The sequence below is a fragment of the Streptopelia decaocto genome, assembly GCF_964273445.1.
Source record: "Streptopelia decaocto genome assembly, chromosome: 7".
NCBI classification, from domain to species: domain Eukaryota; kingdom Metazoa; phylum Chordata; class Aves; order Columbiformes; family Columbidae; genus Streptopelia; species Streptopelia decaocto.
The window spans coordinates 65,984,284-66,005,694 of NC_138661.1; the positions used below are offsets into that span (position 1 = coordinate 65,984,284).

General features: G+C 38.5%; 1 protein-coding gene across 4 annotated transcripts in view; it reads left to right on the forward strand.

The window, feature by feature from the left end:
- PPFIA1 (PTPRF interacting protein alpha 1) overlaps positions 1-21,411 on the forward strand; it is a 53,131-nt gene that overhangs the window by 14,566 nt on the left and 17,154 nt on the right. For 3 of the 4 annotated variants that reach the window (XM_082059615.1, XM_082059614.1, XM_082059616.1), the window contains exons 3-18: positions 4,144-4,245; positions 5,498-5,662; positions 6,117-6,191; positions 6,692-6,793; positions 7,037-7,258; positions 8,038-8,184; positions 9,093-9,227; positions 10,267-10,350; positions 10,931-11,062; positions 13,284-13,346; positions 14,531-14,610; positions 14,867-14,999; positions 15,685-15,908; positions 16,599-16,833; positions 20,225-20,376; positions 21,107-21,279. In XM_082059615.1, coding sequence (XP_081915741.1) covers positions 4,144-4,245; positions 5,498-5,662; positions 6,117-6,191; positions 6,692-6,793; positions 7,037-7,258; positions 8,038-8,184; positions 9,093-9,227; positions 10,267-10,350; positions 10,931-11,062; positions 13,284-13,346; positions 14,531-14,610; positions 14,867-14,999; positions 15,685-15,908; positions 16,599-16,833; positions 20,225-20,376; positions 21,107-21,279 — 2,224 coding nt within the window. Of the gene's footprint in view, positions 1-4,143; positions 4,246-5,497; positions 5,663-6,116; positions 6,192-6,691; positions 6,794-7,036; positions 7,259-8,037; positions 8,185-9,092; positions 9,228-9,759; positions 9,835-10,266; positions 10,351-10,930; positions 11,063-13,283; positions 13,347-14,530; positions 14,611-14,866; positions 15,000-15,684; positions 15,909-16,598; positions 16,834-20,224; positions 20,377-21,106; positions 21,280-21,411 lie in introns of all 4 variants that reach the window. The other variant, XM_082059617.1, reaches the window with a different exon arrangement.

The following is a 21,411-nucleotide window of genomic DNA, read 5'->3' on the forward strand; positions in this document are numbered from 1 at the left end:
AAAGCAAAAGATTTTTCTTTAGACTTCTTCAACCTTTCCATCTCTCTGACATGTGCTAATGGGAAAGATCCATCTGATTTATTATAAAGAACGAGCAAAGCACAGCTTGTATGGGTTGGTGTTTCTTCTGGATTTGTTGCTGTTAACACGTGTTCCTGTGTTTTCTTGGGAGGCTGGACTTAATCATTAAAACATGTCAATTCTTTTCAGTTTTAACTCTAAATACCCTTGAATTATTTCATAAATCTGACTGCTAGCTTAAAAAAAAAATTAAATGGGCGTGACTTAATAGGTGCAAAAATTTGCTTGCTACAAACTTTTGGATATATTAGGGATATTGGTCGCTATGTGCTACCTTAAACCCCTTTGGTTTAAAATGAAGTGGCTGTGAAATATATGTAACAAGGGCAAGTGTAGAGTGTTGCATCTGGGGATAACAGATAACAGATAAATTCTGCTCACATATTTCTGGCAGAGATGTTCCTAATGATGCAGCAGTTGCATCTGTCCTTGTATTGCCAGAATATATTACTTTAAAAGTATTTTGAATTTGAAGTGTTTCTCTTTTATATCTTTTTGTCCTTTAAATAAACTTTCTGGTCGTCTTATTGCCTGTAATCCATGGATCCTTATGCACTCAGGACTGATGTTGCATTTTATTGTTGAATAGTTTTATTTCTTTTCACTTGAGCAAATTCCAAGTAGACTTCCAGTTCTTTGTAGAGCATTCCTAGTACACAGTTTATGATAATAAACTTCCAGGAATTAATCCGTGTTTCCTTCAAGTTTTTTCCTAAGTCAAATACCAACTTTCCTGTCATGTAGCTTTTATTGTTTTGTGATGTACTATCCATGGAAGCTATAAATTATGCTTTTAATAAACGTGAAGAGAACCTGTTCCCTGAAAACCGATGTTCCTGGACTGAAATGTCCCACATAATCAAGTGGCTCGACACTAGTTGATCCAGCTTTTGGGAGGATGTTTATGTTGTGATCTCTAAAATACTAAAGGCTGAAGGTCGGTTCTGGAAGTTGGTACAGAAGAAACACCGCTATTGCTTTAAAAAATCATGAAGTTTATGCACAAAAAAACTCCCCAGAAAATTATTAGTGAACAATGACCAACTTAGTGGCTCGATTTAGCGTTTTGTTGAGAGTATTTGTTTCTGGTAGCAAGCGTGTCATATTTGGAATGACTTGGGTGGTTCAGAAAGTTACTTTCTTCAGTAAAAAAATCAGTCTAGTAGAGAGTATGGGTGTGTGTTAGTAGGTTCTGCTCAACAAGGGACATTTCCCTGGTATATCTGGCACTCTGACTGATTCTTGTAAGTGCTCTAAAGTGCTTATTCTGTGTCTCATTCTTGTCAGTCCTCAGAATTGGGTTTTTATTATTTTGATGACAACCAGGAGCAGAGCAGGACCTTGTCCTGATGTTCTCAGTCTTCTCCTTAACTACAGAAAACTCACACAGCACTGCAGATAAGCAGAAAACTCTCTCAAGGTTTTTCTTCTTCCTTTATTTCTTCCTGTACATTCATCTAATAGCAAGAAGAAATTATGAGACGACTCAAGCTTTTTCGAGATGGCAAATAGTTTCTCTCCTTTCGAACTGCTTGAGGAAATCACCAATTGTTTACCAGTGAAGGTGAGTTTTAGGACTAGAAAGGACACGTCTTTTGGCACTGTCAACTGAAACCAAGGACATTGAAATGTTCTTTATTAGGCAGCTTACGGGACTCAAAGCAACTATATTTTGTTGAAACAAACAGCGAGGGAGGTGTTATGCAATGCCAGGAATACGTGTCAGTCTGTTTATGCAGCAGCGATTTAAATCACTGCGTGCATTGTTCTTTTTTGGGGTCATCTGACAGCGCGATGGTTCGTGTCATGATATATTTGCGCTGCAGTTTCTGTTTGCGCAGAAGCGTGCAGTGGAATAGAACTGGATGTGCTGTGATAATTTGAAGAGTCGATAGGCTTTTAAATATATATCTGTGTTTCAGAAGGTGAAGCTCGTAGATGTCTTAGATAAGAAAATGTATATTAATGTGATGCTTTTAAGTTGAGAAAGGATGACGAAACTCTGTGTCTAGTAGTCTTTACTCTTTCTGTTTTATGCTGTTCTCAACACTTGAGGTAAAGACTGGAAAAATACAGACTGTTCCATGTCAGTCTCATGTCCTTTGGAGAAATATGTCGATACTTGTCAATTAAAATGATGGAATTTTGAGAGCTTTTTAATGGTTTTGAAAAAGGCAAAACCACCACTAAGAAAATAAGTTCAGATCGAGCTCTTTTGCAAATACTTTTAGTGCTTCTAGTAGTTTCAGTAGAACTTAATCATCAAAGAAATAAAGATAAGGAGGGAAGGCCTGTGAAGAACCATAACGTTGGAACCGCGTTCTGGTTCACCAAACCTTGTACCGGAGCCAAAGGGAAATACTGCAGTGATATATTTATGTTAGTGTAATCATTAAGAATGTTAAAGAAATCAGTTTTTTTTCTAGCAATTGAAAAAAGAGATTAAGACTATTTTGCAGTCATTTGCTGATTAACGAGGGGAACTACGCTGAATCTTTTTTCCAATGAGCAGTTTTTTATTTAGGAGGAGACCTTGTGGATTCTGCATGTGTGCTGGTGGTATCACTGTCTTTTTAGAGCAGCCTTCAAAAGCCAAATACATTAGTACGTCCAAAGGAGTTCACTGTAGGTACATGTTGCACAACAGTGTTTTTTGTCTTTTCAATCCCGTGTATGTTTTAGAGTAAAGTTTACCAAATTAATCTGGGAACTTGCAGACAATGTCTTTTGACTATTCCTGCTTGTTTTAGCTGCGTGTTAGAATTTGCAGACGTGCTGGCGTAATTAGGTAATGTGTCCTTCTGGTTTTAAGCACGTCTTTTCTGTCACTTTGAATTTTACTGCAAAACAGCTCCATCTTAAGCTTTTACTCGATATGTAGCTACAGTCTATGCAGCAGCATATCTTGCAGAGTTTGGGGAATTCAGAGGAGCAGCGTTGGTGCACAGTGAGTTTCCATGCCTGTTCTTAGCTGCCATTTGTCTTGTCCAGATCATCACCAGCTCAGCTGTACTCATTGACTGTTTATTAGGCATGACTCTTGTTTGTTATTGTGTTTTCCTTCTTTTAAACAATAGCAAAGACTAATTTATTTACTAGCATTTCAATGTTTTCTTATACAAGTGCTTCTGAAGTGTTCACCAGTATTGGAGTGACCGATGTGTATTTATTTTCCCATCCTGAGTTAGGCTCAGTATTTGCAACTCTACACCACATTTATAAGCATCTTCTACCCAGAGTGCGCTCACTGAGTTGACATCAAGTTTAAATGGCTTTTATGTTGAATATTTTTAGTGAGGATGTTGATAGAGTGGAGGTAATTAAGGATGTAAGGGCTCTTCAGATACTCAGTACAGTTGTGTCCTGATGGGAACCCACAAATTTAGAAATATAGTCTTTAAATCTGACTAATCTCAATGTTGAAAAATGTTCTGATGGAATTAGCTGAACTCCTGTTCCCTGATGACTCTGGGAAAGGGCTGTTTCAGTTCCATTCTGTGAGGTTTGAAAGTAGGTACAGATGAAATCCCTGTAGGTCGCTTAAGTAGATAAATACCTGTAAAGGTCAGAGTTGTCTGGTTGTGAAGCTTCAAAGATGCTTTATTATTAAGAAATAACCTGTATTTTCTGGGAGATGCCAGTGTTATGCGTTGGCTCTGACAATCAAATACCTACTTGAAATTTGCCATGTTTTGCTGGGTTCTGTTTTTGCTTAGCGCTCTGTTGTTTTTTTATGTAACCCCAACAAACAACAACTTTTTAAAATAGTAACATAGTGCATTACAAAGATGTTTCTCCCTTTACTTACTAGGGATATCCCAATTCAGATAATTGCATGGAGACAAATGAATTCTCAAAAGCCAAACATCTTTTATCTTTACGTTTGCAGTGTAACGGTTCAAGTGTGTGGAGTTAAGCCTGCTTAGCATGACTAATGCAACTGGTTTGAGTTTAGACATCTGAAATGAATACTTCAAGAAATCATGTCAAGTGTTGGTATGAATCTGCTCTCACTATATCCTGATATTTGATGTGTTTGTATTTCTGTCTGGTTTATTTCAGGAATTTGCAGCGCTTACGAAAGAGCTGAATGTGTGCAGAGAGCAGCTGCTTGAACGGGAAGAAGAAATCGCTGAACTGAAAGCAGAAAGAAATAATACGAGGGTTCGTTCTTTGCCTTCTCCAAGATCACTGTTGTTAAAGCATCCAACTACATGGAGAAAAACATTAAATGAAAAGCTAAAAGTATTTTTTTTCCTGATATTGGCATGTGAATCCCCTTGAAAGTGTCAATGTGTGACCATGAGCCGGCACTGGGCCCTTGTGGCCAGGAAGGCCAATGGTACCTGGGGTGGTCAGTAGGTCAGAGAGGTTCTCCTGCCCCTCTGCTCTGTCCTGGTGAGACCACACCTGGAATATTGTGTCCAGTTGTGGCCCCTCAGTTCCAGCAGGACAGGGAACTGCTGGAGAGAGTCCAGCGCAGGGCAACAAAGATGCTGAAGGGAGTGGAGCATCTCCCGTGTGAGGAAAGGCTGAGGGAGCTGGGGCTCTGGAGCTGGAGGAGACTGAGGGGTGACCTCATTCATGTTTACAAGTATATTAAGTGTGATTGTCAGGAGGATGGAGCCAGGCTCTTCTCAGTGACAAGCAACGGTAGGACAAGGAGTAATGGGTTCAAACTGGAACACAAGAGGTTCCACTTAAATTTGAGAAGAAACTTCTTCTCAGTGAGGGTGGCAGAGCCTGGCCCAGGCTGCCCAGGGAGGTTGTGGAGTCTCCTCTGCAGACATTCCAACCTGCCTGGACACCTTCCTGTGTAACCTCAGCTGGGTGTTCCTGCTCCATGAGGGGATTGCACTGGATAAGCTCTCCAGGTCCCTTCAACCCCTGACATTCTGGGATTCTGTGTGTTGATTAAGAAAGTTTGGAAGCTTCTGCACAGCCCCAAATCCTGCTGTGCAGAATGGGGAAAAGCTTGTAAGGCCACACTGCTTCTGTCATTCAGCTTTCTCGCTATTAAAGTTTTGTAATCATACAACACCCAAAATCAGCAGAACAGGGCAGGCGAGCTGCAGTGATGCCCCAGCAGCTCACGCTGCCAGAACAGCTGCTCCCTCATTCCCAGCATTTCCCACGTGTGTCCTTCTGATGAGCAATGCAGTTCCTCAGGCTGGTGCTTGGAACTGAGAAGACCTGCTTAAGTAAAAACCTCGTTTAAAAGCTAGACTGAAATTGAGAGGTAGGAAATGTGTTAGCTCTGTAACTTCTAGCATGGCTAAAATGCTACAGATGGGTCCTATGCCTGATGCCGTGGTAGTTGGCTGCCAGATTTGAAGTTTAGGACTTAATGTTTTAGGAGGCAAAGTTTTCTGCAGCTGTGCCAAACTCAAAAAACATTGTTCCTTTGTTGTTGTAGCTATTACTGGAACATTTGGAGTGTCTGGTCTCCCGGCATGAGAGATCTCTCAGAATGACCGTTGTGAAGAGACAAGCTCAGTCTCCAGCAGGAGTTTCTAGTGAAGTAGAAGTTCTCAAAGCACTAAAATCTTTATTTGAGCACCATAAAGCCCTTGATGAGAAGGTAAGAAATACGGTAACTAACATCTTATCCTGTGCCCTCATTTTGTGTGGACCATGCGGTTGTTCAGACTGAAGTTCTGTCTCTTCTTCTTCGTTGTAAATAAGCAAAAACATACACACTGTGTGCCTTACAAAAGAAAAGGCAAATTCTGGATATATTTAATTCTTGCCTATATGTACAGGTCATGTTGAGATACAATTTGCTTATGATGAAAAGGAAAAACTAGATTTTAAGATACACATTGTTTATTTAGAAGGTTTTTATTGTTTGTGTTGTAATTAGTACTTAAGGTTAAGCAGGTCTCCAAGTGTAGTGGAAATAGTCTTGTTTACTGACTGAAGGGGTATGGCAGCGTGGCAATAAGTGAAATTGGCTTCTTTTCAATGTGAATGATTTCAAATTTTGTTTCTTTTCAATGTGAATGATTTCAAATTATTTCAAATTACTCTTTCAGGTAAGGGAGAGGTTACGAGTAGCACTTGAAAGATGTAGCTTATTGGAAGAAGAACTAGGTACTACACATAAAGAGGTAGGTTTCTTTTTTCTCAATAAGTTGTCATGTGTGCATTGTGGGTGTTTTAGTCAATATTTATGCACAGTAATTAATTAATGTTCACTTCCACTTTTTTTTTTGGCCAGAAGGGATAACTATAATTTTTAACGTAGTCACTTGGAAAGAGCAGGAAAGGAAAAAACCCCACACAACAAAACAACAACAAACACCAAAACATTGTCCCCCAACTAACAGGAACAACAAAACAAATGAACAAGCTGCCCATCACCTCTATCCCCCCAAACCCAACAAAAATGAAACGCCAACAGAACAACAAATAGAGTTCCTGTGGCTTTAAAATCAGAATTTTTGGGTTGCAGTGGCATAAGTTTTTGAGTGCCTGTTCATATTTTATTAATACATACCTTGTGGTAGAATCAGTAATTGTTTTGCTCCTTTGCTTTTGCAGCTGTTCCTTATATTATTAGTGAGAGAGGAATTAACTTGAAACACGTGTATATAAACTTTTCTTTTAGTTAATGATCCTGAAAGAGCAAAATAATCAGAAGAAAACACTTCCAGATGGGATGCTGGATATAAATCACGAACAAGAAAATACACCAACTACAAATGGGAAGGTACAGCTGTTTACTTTTTTTAAGCTGATATCTGATTTTTTTTTAATGATTTGCTGTAATATTTTCATTTTAAACTATAATAAAAGATGTTGATTTATTTAATTAAAAAGTATCACTTACAATTTCAGTTTTTGCAGTTTATCCAACAATAAATTTATCTTGTCGGGGTGTTTACAGGTAGGTAACAAGTGTTTTTTTCACATTTCTGTGTAACATGCAAATACATCTTTCCCTGTTTTATAGCGATCTTCTGATGGTTCTTTATGCCACGATGAAAACCTTGCTAAAGTGTTGGAGCTCCAAGACGTCATAGACAAGCAAAACAAAGAACAGACACAAATGAAAGAGCGTCTTACGGCTTTGTCGAGCAGAGTAACAGAGCTGGAAGAAGATCTTGACACGGCTAGAAAAGACTTAATAAAATCTGAAGAAATGAATACCAAGTTACAGAGAGACGTACGAGAGGTGAGGAGTAAACTGTCAAAATTTGGGTAGTTGCAAATGTGATTGCTTTTAAAATTTTGGTGTCATTGGTGCTCAGTTTGTTGTCTTTAGTTTTAGTTGTCTCAGTTTTATGTCTTTAGTTTGATAGGTAAGAAGATGATTGTTTAGACTATGATGGTGCCATTTTTTGTTTAAAAGACCAGTTGCTTAGAACATTCCTCTTCAGAATTAATCTGTGAATAACTATATATTTTGCGAATATATTAAATTGTAGATTTAGCATTGTGAACCGTAACATGTTCTAGAAAAGATGCCTGATCTTACCGTAAACTCTACGCTTTTTCATGGAGTCTGAATTTTCTGCTTTTAAAGAGGTACATGGTTGAGGAGCCACTTTGTGTGGTGTGATTGACAATTCCTGGTACCGATCAGTCACTAATCCCAAGGTCCTGTGTATTGTATCCTTATTAAATAGAAAGGGAGCTTGGTTAAATCCGAGAATGCTCTCTGACCAACCCCAGGAAGTAAAGGTTTGCTGTGTTTATGCCATTGAAAAGGTAAGTAGCATATCTGTGGTGTAATATAATAAAGACCTGTCTTTTTAAGCAATCACCATTGCTTAAAAAAAAAAAACCCAAACTTTTAAACCCAAGTGAGGCTATTCTTTCTACTTCAGTTTTACTGAGAGATCTAACAAAGTGTAAAGTATTAGTATTAGTATTAGTTTGTGGATTTTTCTCCCCAGTTTGATCAGTAAATGATCATCTGTTATATTCTGAATTCTGTCTTGTCTTGCACAGACTATGGCCCAAAAGGAGGACATGGAGGAGAGGATCACGACTCTCGAGAAACGCTACCTCGCCGCACAACGTGAAGCGACATCTGTGCATGACCTCAATGATAAACTTGAAAATGAAATCGCCACTAAAGACTCCATGCATCGACAGGTTGTAATTTGAAAGAAGATAAAGTACATTTTGCTCAGCGTAAAACTAATGGAAATAATTAATCTTCATACTGTACTAAAGCATTTTGCTTTTAGGAAGATAAATGTCAACTGTGATGTGCTGTTGTTACCGATTGTATTTCAGTAGCTGTAGGAGTGTATTGTACAGAGTTTTACCCTGGAGATGAAGGTGGGACAGTTTACTGTGCAGCAGGGCTGTTGTCCCTATTAATTGTGGATTTTTAAGTTATAATATGTGTATCCAGGCGTCTTTATTTTCATGTGTGAGAATTACTCATTCCAAGTTAAAACAGTTTCTAAATTTTTGTAGTGTTTAGTGATTTCTTTATAGCCTATGATAGAAGTCAATGTTGCCTTACTGCGGCAGGAAATTTGACGTATGTTTGACATGAATTAGTCCAACTTAAAACCAGAAATAGTAGTTTAGCCAATCACTTTGTAACCCAAGGAAGCCAGACAACTTAGTGAACAAGATAAGTCCCTTTTAGTACAACTTTTAAAATACATACTTTAAATCAAAATGGAAATATGCGTAGTGTTATTTAAAATATGAAGGAATTTGTTCTTTCCTTGATATAACTCAGCACAGCCTTGGAATTTAAAATTCGCAGCTTGTTCTGTGCTGCTTCCTATACTGTGACTGAGTTTATTTGGTGATATAGTTGCTTTCAGAATACACAAAATCACCTGCAGAAAGAAAACGTGTAGAGAAGAGTTTTTTCCTGCAATGAAGGGACTGATGCCACAGCTTTGGTTTTAAAACCCGCTTTGGCCAGTTTGTTCTCTGTGGGTCTAGTAAAGGCAGGAATCTGTACCTTTCCTTTCCACTTAGATGAGAATTAATTGCTATTTTAACACTAAACGTTTGCTGCTCGCAATCCTGTGTAGAGTGAAGATAAGAACAGGCAGTTGCAGGAACGACTGGAACTCGCTGAGCAGAAGCTGCAGCAGACGCTGAGGAAAGCGGAGACGTTGCCGGAGGTGGAAGCTGAGCTGGCGCAGAGAGTTGCAGCCCTGACAAAGGTGAGTCCGTCGGGCAGTGCTCTCAAGACTCTTCTCGGTTCGTGTCCTGCTGCACAAAATCTGTTCTTAAAGTGTTTGTGTTTCCCCCACCTAATTCAGAAAGTTTCTCCTTGTTTCCTGTGCTTTCTGTTCATCTCTGAATGCATTCTGGTATTTTTAATTTCTGTTCTTTGCAACTTCACCAGGTTTTGTGTTAACTCAGTTACGTTATGAAAATGTCTCTGAGTTATTTTGTTGCTTTTGATGAAAATTCATTCAATAATAGGCATCAAGTCTTCTAAAACAACCATTTCTGAAGGGGGAACCCAAATCTCTTCCACTGTTAACCAGCTGAGGAGTGGGGGGAGACAGAGAAGTGATGGTACTCACTAAATATTAAGATTTTTAGAAGGCTGCAAATGGAATAATGAAGTCTGAAGAATTACATGTAGTAACTACAAATGAGCCTTTTCAAGTGCGTGTGTGTTTTCTTTTAAAGTCTTAGTTTCATTTCTTTCCCTGTTATCTCTCCTGTCCCTAACTGGCTCTTTAGTCTGACCTTTTGTCTCCTGGGAGCTCTGCTGCTAAAGATGCTAAAGTGTTGGAACTTGCCACCAAGCTTAGGAAGGTAGAATTTGTATCTTAGTCCTTGTTTCTGCTTGCTGCTTTCTGCTTTCTCATGATTACTAACAAAGGGTCACATTGTCTAGGCTTAGCCAGGAAAAGCTGCAAATGCACTTAGTTTTTATTTTGGGGTTGGTTTTGTTTGTTTTCTTTGTAATTCTTGGGTATTTGAATGAACTGCTGTTGCAAGCTCATTTGCAAATAGTAGTTGATTCATGGTACTTAGGGGTGAGAGGCTTCATCATTTTGTTACTTACCATATCGACTCTTACTGGGTTCTTTTATTGACAGAAAGGCATCTGTTCCACATTGTGTATTACCATAAATGGCAGTTGCGCAAAGCATGTTAGATATATTATCGTACTTCAATGTTCCTATGCTTTAGAAACCTTTTTTGTTTAAAAAAAAATACCTAATTTTGTGTTCAAATTGACAGGCTGAGGAGAGACACGGCAATATAGAAGAACGGCTGAGGCAGATGGAAGCACAGCTAGAGGAAAAGAATCAAGAACTGCAAAGGGTACCGTACATGTTTTTGGCAAAGATACAAAGCTGAAAGGAATAGTTGAATCCCCTTCATGGCTGCCCTCCATTCAGCAAAGCTGGTTTTATTTCTCTTCTCTAAAATAAAAGCAGAGTTGAGGCTGGCTGATAGTTGGGAGATTTCAGCCGCTGTACTATGACTGACCTTAAATCCCAAGAAAAAGCTGAAAGTGTCCGAGGAAAGTTTGAAATATATTTGGAAATAACTAATTCCTAGTGATGCTTTCTGACAAGGACACAGATCGAAAACTTGTTGAATTAAATGACTATAGAAAAATTGGTTCCTAGGTTATAAATAACAGAATTGGTTCTGAAGTCTGAGTGTAAGCTCAGATTTTCAAGCTTCTGATCTTGGGACAGTTATTGATGTCTTAAGTGTCGCTTGTACTCCCCTACAGAGTCATGGGGTTACATGCAATACTCCTTATTCCTTTGGAAAAATATTTCTATTAAAGAAAATGCATTTAGATTAAAGAAAGCTTACTGTTTTTACAACCTGGAAATTGTTATAGGCCTTGTAAATTTTAATTGATTTCAGTAGCTTTTGTGTATCTTAGGCTAGACAGAGAGAGAAGATGAATGAAGAGCATAATAAACGTTTGTCAGAAACTGTTGATAAGCTTCTGTCTGAATCTAATGAAAGGCTTCAGCTGCACCTCAAGGAAAGGATGGCTGCCTTGGAAGATAAGGTAACAAGTCACATCCTGGCATATACATTAATTCGATGTTCACCATTCTGTAGTGATTTGTGTACTTTGCAATGTGTCTATAACTTCAGTAAATAATCACTAAGGCCTTATCGATAAGTAGTTTCTGTCAAGGCTGTTTTCTAGTGTGGATTTCGAAAATATGTTCTGAAAGTTTTGGGTTTTTTGGAGGTTGGCCCTACGATGTTGAGAAGGCAGCTTTTAAGAAGCTTTATCCCTCTTAGTGGACTGGTGTGGGCTGCATAAATACATTCATCCACTGTAATACAGGAAGTCTAAAGAGTTAAGACTAGAACTTTGACCTCTTCAGTTTCTTTTATTTCCCACTGGTTCTGTCTGCACGAGTTGCCCTGACTCATAGTGGGATTTTGGCACATTGAAACAACTTTGTGTTTTCTTCCTGGTAGATCATTTTGAGGCAGGTTATATGATGTAAACGGGCTGTTCCCTGTGCTGCCAAAGCACATCCTGGAGCCTTGCCCTGGATCCAGTTCATCTTCTAACTTGTGACACACTTTACTCTGGTTTTGGATCTAGGTCCTTGCAGATTTTTCTTCCCTGCATGTCTTCGAGTATTCCCTTATTCTGCATAGTGGTGTCTTAAGTAGCACATTGCTTGATGTTGACTTCGAATTGCTTTGTCTCAGATTAAAAAAGTACTTAGTTTCTTTTACTGGAGGGAGGAATGGCCATCTGGGGAAATATTTCAATGAAAGCCGAGTGGCTTTTGTTTTAAAGTCATGGTAATAAAACGCCTCAGTTGCAACATCTAATGATGTATTCAGACTTTGATAAATTTTGACTTTCTCTTGCATTCATGTCAGCTCAGTTCTCATCCCTAAACCATGGGGCAGGTATCTGACGTGTCTCTCCAGAATTCCAGAACGGTGCTTCTCTCACATCATTACAAAGATTTAGTTCATTCTTTTCCCCGCTTTTCCATTCTCAGAGCTGAGAGGGACCAGATGCTGCAGAACACATGCGGGTCCTGCTGGTCCCCGTCCTTTGGGTTAATGATAAAGGTGCTTATCTGCCATCTGAGGCTGCAAACTCGGACTTGTGGTTTTTACTTAACATCACTATTTGCAAGATCACCAACTGCTCCTAATACTTCAGAAATTCTTCTTATGGGCCTTGTTTTGATGTCAACAAGGTTGTTTTAATGGTCTGAACTGCTTGAATATTGAGGGCAGGGGTCTTAGTGAACCTTAGTGAACCCTTTACCCTCCAAACCCTGACTACGTTCATGAATGAGGAAAATCTAGTTTCCTTCCCTCTAAGTAACAGCTTCTAGACAAGTATTCTTGCTGTGGCTTCATTCTTTTATGATAAATTGGGAAGAAACATGCAGGTAAAAATTTAAGCCTTTTTTCTGATGACTGTGGCTTTTTTCCTGGCATGATTTGTGTGTTCGCTTGTGGAATTTTACTACGCGTTTGATGCAAATCGTAGTATTACTTGCGTCAAGGAAATGTGTTTAGCAGAACTTCCTGGCAATGGTGGAAAAGGAAAAGAAAGTGACCCACTTATAAGTTTCCTATTAGAAGACGGAATCTCTTTTTTTTTCCTTCTTGGCATTGCATCCTACAGTCAAGTACAATAGCTGAAATTCCTGCATTGTTGTAGCTCTCAAATGTTTCTTAATTCTCAGATGATTTTTAGTCTGAATTTGGAAAGCGCTTCGAGTAAAGATGTTGTAGTAGTCATAAGTATTTAAATGTACTGGAATTGTTTAGAAGTCATAGTATACCTATAAAAATGACAGCTCTGATGTTAATAAAGGCACATAAGTGAGGGAGTGTTGCAGTTCTGGAGGTGCAGTACATCCAAGACGTTACTGTATAGCAATTTACTAGGTTAGGCAAGTTAAAAGAAAATTAAAAACTAATGATAACAGCCAGTAATGCCTTAGTAACCACTCAGTGAATTACTTTGAATTATTTTAGCCCTCTAATATTTCCTTTTTTTACTAGTTTTGTCAAGTGGAGCTTTAAAAGGCTGGTATTGATATTAAATTTTTATGGAACTTGTACTATTACTAAATACTTGTACTATTACTATGGCCAAACCTTCAACTCTAATCAAAGTGAAATGATGTTTGCAATAAGGTGTCTGTGACTTAAGGTGCATCTGTGTAGTGTTGACGGCAAGTTTGTGATGCTCGTTTTGGTCATGGTTTAATTTGTGGTATGTTTTATTTTAGAATTCACTTATTCGGGAAATTGAACATGCAAAAAAACAAATAGAGGAACTTCAGCATGAAAAGGTACGATACACATTTTTGAAACACTATAATTGCTGCTTAGCAGGACCAGGTTTGAACACCCCCATAAAACTTAACATTACCTGGTCTGTTTCAAAGTAGGGGGCTGTTATTGCTCATTTTATGGCATAGTGTGCCCCAGTTTATGATGATTTTATAGGCAACATGTAGTTTTTTTACTGAAAGACTTAACACACTTCTGGATATGCGGAGTGGCTGAATGTATTGGAAATTTGCCAGAGTTCGAAGATCGTGTAGAACTTTTACACTGTTGTACGTGTGACCTTGAACAGTAAAAAGAAAAGAGAAATACTTTCAATATTGGGTATTTTCCCGTAAGTTTTTTCTTAAAGCATTTGGGTATCATGAAATGCTTGTTTGACCGATAAAGTTTTTTTCAAGTTTGAAGAATTGGTGGGCAGGGACAGAAATATTTATTAGGCTTGGCTGTTCCTCATGTTTTGCTTGTCCTGGACCTAAGAAATTCCCTTTTTGAATAACAGTGGTGGGGCCTTTCATTTCTTTGCGTTCTTAAGCAGTGGCGATTGATTTTGTTCTGAAATAATACGTGTTATTAGTTATTAAATCACAGGTGAATTGCATCTCCCAAGATGGTTCTAGCAAGTAGTGAGGCCGAACTGTCTGGGCTGTGCTTCTGTAACAAAATGAAGAACGCATTCAGAATATTTTGCAGAATGTGCTTTGAATGTTTGTCTGTGTAGCCAGCAGTTTCCGCACAAGGCACAGATGTTCATCATCAGCCACTTTTTATTAGTCTTTCATTGTTTCTCATTCATTGGGTTTCTCTGCTGTTAAACTCCGAGTTTCTAGAGCATATAAGAATGTCCAAGTTAAAAGTGAATGCGCTTTGAACCTTTGCACAGAGCTTGAAAAATCTTGTTTCTTATTCAATATTATCCTTAATTACAGTGAAGTTAGTAATGTGTGAATCTTATTTGGTAGTTGTATTTAAAATACACGTTGTCATTAAGTAGAGTCACAGTGTAGAGAGGTGACGGGATTATTCTTGGGTGTCCTTTTGCGATGGTGCAAAATAGCAAAACTTTTTACATTTTACATCATTGAAGGGTATGTTGTAAATTCTGTTATTTCTGAGTTTCATAGAAATAAGACCAAAAAACTAAATATTCATTTATATTGTGTATTTTGTCTATTTATTTTTACAGGATCAGCTGGTATTAAATGTTGAAGCATTAAGGGCTGAAAATGACCAAGTGAGACTCAGAGCCACATCACTTCATCACAGGTACCAGCATTTAATTGTATTTCATTTTTTTCTGATTTCTTTAAAGCTGCTTTGCTGAATGTAATTTTGTCTATTATAACTGCAAATACTTTAGTTACAGCAATGAAATATATTTTTTATAGAGCATATAAAGCAGCTTTTATACTACGTAGAAAAAAGTGTCACTGGTGGGACAACAGGAATCATTTGGGTGGATATTTTTGTTTGTTTCCACCTTCCCTGTACCTTTGTTAAGGATCAAATGTTTGTGTTCTAGCCGACCAGATTTCAGATACCCGATGGCACCTTCGGCTGTGGCCGACAGTCACACTGATTCCTATGGCACCTCAGCAGTGTTAAGGCGGCCCCAGAAAGGACGTTTGGCAGCTCTCAGAGATGAACCTTCAAAGGTAATAGAACTCTGAATATAATAATAATAATAATAATAATAATAATAATAATAATAATAATAACAACAACAGTAATAATAATAATAATACTTTGTCAACAAAATAGATTAGATGAGGCTTATCTATTGCAAGGAGTACGTAGCGCTAAACTGCTAGATATATCCCATTTTACTAACTGATGCACAGCTACTAGTCTTTTTAATTGTTAGCAAATAATTGTAAAATTAGTTTTTTGAAGGCCAGTTTGTATTAAGTGTGATAAGCTTGTAAAATATCATTGGAAACAGTCCTAATACACTAATCTGTTACTGTTTTGCGAGCAATTTTAAGTCCCTTTCGGGCCATATGACTTCTGATTATGTCAGGCTGCTTCCAAAATTCCCATTGGATTTGATAGCAAAATTCTACTGTAATTTAGGGTTTATGTAGCCAAGATATGCAATGTTTTAATGTATTCAATGGGACTGCCCATTTTTAAATTTCACTGAGCTGTAAGATGCAAACTTTTCTACATTATAGCTTTTTTTTTTTACATTTCTCTAAACGTCGCCGTCTTGATGGATGCATTCAGCATGTAAGTGGGCTATTTAAAAATTACTTTAAACATCTTGGAAAAACAGTAGAAATGTCACGCTTTTCCCATTGGAGTTTGGAATTTCTTTCAAATGTTTCTTAATTCTTGTAGGTTCAGACTCTGAACGAGCAGGACTGGGAGCGAGCCCAACAAGCAAGTGTGTTGGCCAACGTGGCCCAGGCGTTTGAAAGCGACGTTGACGTGTCAGATGTTGAGGATGACAGGGAGACCATATTCAGTTCTGTTGACCTCCTGTCGCCCAGCGGTCAGGCTGATGCTCAGACTTTGGCCATGATGCTTCAGGAGCAGTTGGATGCAATCAACAAAGAGATTAGGTACGGTCTGCCTGGTCTTAGGATTCTGATAAAAAGAAGTTTCTGTGACACTAGAGATGTTTTTTGTGGGGTTACTCAGAAAATGGTGGCTGCCCATTGAGTTTCCTGGTGGGATGGTTGACAGAAGTAATTAGTTTGCTTACGGCCAAATTATCTTTTCTGGTTCTTTGTCTTCAGTCCCATTAATGGAAGGGTTTGTACATTACTAGTTTGGCAGAAGCATCTGCATGGTGGTAATAGCAGGAGTGTTCACCAGTTTTTTGAGTTTGGATTACAAGATTTTTTTAGTGTAGCTGCTTTACTCCTTTCTAATGCCTGAGTTGGCCATTCTGTTTCTACTGTACTTGGCTGAATATCATAGAATCATTTTGGTTGGAAGAGACCTTCAAGATCATCAAATCCAAGCATAACCTGACTCTGGCATTAAACCCTGTCCCTCAGAACCTCATCTGTACATCTTTTAAACACCTCAGGGAGGGTGACTCCATTTCCCTGGGCAGCCTGTTCAAGTGCTTGGCAACCTTTTCCATGAAGAATTTTTTCCTTACGTTCAATATGAACCTCCCCTGGTGCAACTTGAGGCCGTTTCCTGTCATCCTACCACTTGCTACTTGGGAGAAGAGACCAACCTCCTCCATGCTCCAACCTCCTTTCAGCTCATGTTTCTTTGAATTATATTTTTTCTTCTAGACTTATACAAGAAGAAAAGGAGAACACAGAGCAGCGTGCAGAGGAGATTGAAAGCAGAGTGGGTAGTGGCAGTTTGGACGCCCATGGCCGATTCCGGTCCATGAGCTCCATTCCTCCTCCCTATGCAAGTGGTTCACTGGCTGGTTCTTCCCCTCCTGGCAGTGGCCGCTCCACCCCGAGGCGGATTCCGCACAGTCCAGCTCGGGAAGTGGACAGACTAGGTATCATGACACTGGTGAGTATCCACTAGCTTTAATTTTCTGGAGGAGTGTTCCTTTTCTCTAGGAAATGGTGGTTTTATTTTTTTTCTTTATCTCCCCCCCCCTTTTCTCCTCTTCTTACTCAGCTGTATTTTTCCTTTCTCTAGGTTTTCCTACTGCTTCCTTTCAACTTCTATAAAAAGTGTAAGATACAGTCATAATGATTAGGAAAAACATTCAGAGCTCAAGTCTCTTATTTGGTGAATATCTCATGCCTAAGTATTCCATCTGTTGTTACGGTCTTTCTTCTCACTCCTCTTCCTAGAAGAAATAATGTTTTCTTTTCAACGCCTGGTACAGCAACCAGTGTCTCCCCCTGCTTTGAACTTGATTTTTAGCAGTCCACTATTCCACTAATTACTCAGCTAAAAAGTGATTTGCATATATTTTATGAATCTTGAGGGTTGTGGAGGTATAACAGCTGTCTTTAATGAGCACTGCTGTTTTGGTTTAGCCTATTAAGACTGGCAGGTAAAAGAAGCATCTGTTAGACCTCATAGCAGATGAAATAGGAGCTTGGGCTTAGCACTTCAGTGAGCAGAGAAAGATGGATCCATTCTTTTGACATTAATACGACTGCTTAGAAAAATTAGTCCTTGTGGGAGCCGCTTTATGCACTTGAGCCTGTCTGTAAAAACAACATACAAGTTCTCCGCCTTTTTGTTTTTACGTAAATGTTAAGCAAACCTACCAGTTTCTCATATTAGGAATACCTTCTGCTGAGGGGCATCTTGGATACAGGTATTTATTTGCAAGCTCCCTCCAGGAAAAACTCCTTCTCTAACTTAGCTCTAGGTACATTACTTTGTCTCCAGGTTTTGCGTATGTGTTTGGAAATTGTACTTACTAGTTGTACATGCAACACCATACTTAATATTCATTATTGCGTTGCATCACTGCACGTGTGTCGTGTCCGTACGATACCAAACAGTAGACAAGGAATTCTGTCCATCACTGCAAGAGCAGGTGGGCTGTCAATGACTGACTCAACTCATTTGAGTCTCTTACTTGTCTTTAAACAGTCCCATGTTTCAGCTGATTCCTTCTGCTAGCTTTTTAAAATGCGTACATATACCAAAAAGTCTATTTTCATAACAAGGAATAATTTCATCTTTCTTGCATTTAAAATTAAAAAAAAAGTATCAGCTGTAGCCATATATCCAGGGTCAAGCACACTTGTATAGAAACTAACACATTTCAAAATGTCGAAGGCTTTATATTCTAATTTTTCACAGTAACAAGTAGTTAAGCTACGTACTTCTCTTACAGAAAACCATACACAAATGTAATAGCTATTTTCATGAAAACTAGATGAGAAGAATGTGTGTCACGTGGAAATCTAATGTAACTGAATGAAAGAATTACATTCACTTTAGATCGTAAGATTTGTGACTCAAAAGCACTTGACCCATTGTTTGCAGTTGCAGTTGGCATTTTAGTACCTTCTTGCAACTGATTTGTGAAAGCATGAAAACAAGAAGCTGTGCTTCTAGAATTACAGAACAAGAGCTTTCTAGGAACTGTTGGAATGGCTATTATGGATTATCAGACTTGAATGAGTTCTTATGGGGTTTTTTTTGATGTTTAACATACAGTTTTTTATATTTATGAGCATGGTGGCAACATTAGCTCAGTGCCAGCTGCAGTAGTGGTCTTAGGCAGTTCAGTTTCAGCTGAAAACACCCACGATTAAAATGAATTAAAAAGCATCAACATGATAAATCGAGAAACCCATAGCTCTCTTCAGCAGCTCCTGTGGACAGTTTTGATTCCATATGGTGAACATTTTTATGGGTGGTCAGATTTCATAGATCAATGAGTCTGCTGTGATTGGAGGAGCGAGTGGATGATCTTTAAAGGTCCCTTCCAGCCCACACTCTCCGGCGATTCTGTGAACTTACAATTTATTAACGTAGCACTCTACAGCCACTCTGAACTCAACTTGACATGTTAATGCTGCATATTTGCATGTATTCTAAATTTAAAAAAATGATTAGAAGTTGTCATCTTGGGGAAGGAAGCAACAGTCTTTTGAAAGATTTTATTGCCAAATACATTGATAATTAGAGGACAAATTATCTCAGTTAAGCTGTTGTCAGCATCGGTCTGAATAACTGAGGTTGCTGCCTCGCTCTGTGCGCTGCAGATGTGGGAACATCTGGAAAGTGAGATTCTGGGGCTTCTGGAGTGGGTGGAGAATAAAATAAAACCGGTGGGAGATTCTTCCTCAAACATTCCTGCACTTTTAAAATTAGTAAAAAGCACAGAACACCGTTAGTGTGGAGAAATCAGCTATTGCTGGCACTTTCTGTCTCGCCGTTAAAGTGCAGCTGCTTTTTACACTATGGACAACCAGCTATAAGCCTTGATTATTTTTTTTCCTTCCCTTTCCCCACTTCAGGGATACATTGAAGTAATCTGTGATTTGAAGAGTATTTCGTACTCTGTATCTTTCTCTGTGCCGTTGCTGTAATTGTTATTGATATTCTCCCTTATATGTTTTGTCTGTAGTACTTGTCTCAGTCTGTGCTACAGTTTGCAATAAATACAACTTTTCCAAATTTCTTTTCTTTGCATGCATCTATCAGCCTAGTGATTTAAGGAAACACCGTAGAAAGGTAAAAATCTTTAGTTTATTTACTGGTGTGCTCCTTCATCTCTTCCCCTGGCCCCAAACTCATTAGTGGATAACAGGAACATAAAGGAAACCATTTGTAGGGTAACCCTGTAACCAGGATTATATGCTCTTTGATATTAAATGTAAATGGTTTATTCATCTGAAGTGTGGATTTTTGTTTTGCTGGTGTGCAGGACTGTTGTGTCGCTTTCTGTTTGTAAACCGCTTTTTGTTTGCAAACACTATTTTGCTGTTTTTCTGGAACAATATTTAATTTTAAAGAGCTGCTAGTGCACACACAAGTCTTAATTTCTGTGATTCAAACTTGGAGATAAAGCATAGCCACAGGTATATAGAAACTGACTTCATAGAATTGGTAGTGTTACTAATCATTGTCTAAACAGATAAAAGCCATTTCAGTTCTCACTGTTATTTCACAGGACCCTTCAGCTTAAGTTCTGTGTATTAGTTTTGTGGTGCTGAAGACATTACTTTAGTTGGTAGCTCTATGAATGAATAAAAGATGAGCACTACTTGCTCATTTCAGTCTTAGTAGTTTGTCACTGAAGGTAACAGAAAATGCAGAAAGAAGTCCAAAAATAGACACCTGCAGAATGGTAAGGGCAAGAGCAACTCTTTAACACTGAAATAATTCATTTTTCCTTTCAGTATTTTGTATAGCATTGATACTGCATTCATGTTTTTGCGTTTCCAACGACCCCTCAAGTTTTCATTCATTTTTTCATTAGTCTCCGGCTTCTAGAGAAGAGGTACGAGATGATAAAACCACCATCAAATGTGAGACGTCGCCGCCTTCTTCACCGCGCTCTTTGCGTTTGGACAGAGTCCAGAAAGGAGCTTTGCACACAGTGAGCCATGAAGATATCAGGGACATTAGGAAGTAAGTCAGGCCTACCAGGGTATCAGAATAAAATCCTAAAGCTGCCAAGCTGTTCAGTTTATAGGATTTTAGTCTAGATATTCAAGTGTTTCTCAAAAGGCAACATTATGAGCCCATCGATGGGTGACTGTGTTACATAAAAAATAAGAATCCAGATCTTTTTGATGGTCAGAAATGGCTTTATAAGAAGAATTCTTCTGCTAGTCAAGGTCCGCATTAAGTTTGCTTCATGTTTAGGAAATGAAAAATGTACAATTCCCATCTTCTCTCACAGGCTGGAATTTAGCTACAAACTTCAAAATACATTGCAAAATAACCATCAAATGGCTTGGTTTGGGTTTTTTTGAGCACTTAAGTATCTGGGGTGGATTCCACTCAAGTATTTCAAACTTCCATTGGGTGCCTCAGGAACTTGAGTTGTCAATTGTGGCCTCTCTGAATTGCACTTTAAACAGTTTTATTTCTTAAAGAATTGATGTGTAGTTCTATGCTATAATATATAAATATGTTTCTTGCATGATGTAGTTGCTTCCACCGTTTTTTTTCTATTTAATGATACGTGTTTTAGTAGACAAGTTTGTTTTCATGACTCACTAAAAGCTGAAATTAGAGCTCATTAGTGAGTTATTGAGTGAACTTGCACAGAAACCCAAACTTGTTTTTCGCTATGTCATGCTAGTGAATTTGTTATATCTGTGCTCCTTTATGACTCCTTTTTTTTTTGGTACAGTTCAACAGGTTCGCAAGATGGGCAAACAAGTAATCCCAGTAGCAGCAATAGTAGCCAAGATTCCCTTCATAAAGCCCCCAAAAAGAAGGGGATCAAATCCTCCATTGGCCGCTTGTTTGGCAAGAAAGAAAAGGGACGACCTGGACAAACCAGCAAGGAAACACTAGGACAAGGTTGGTGGGTTTTGTTTGGTTGGTTTTTGTTTCTTCGGGTTTTTTTCCACAGTAAGAGAGTGCAAGACTGATTTTTCTGATGTGTGTATCCATATGTGCGTATTTATAACTGATTATTTAGATTGGGTACAG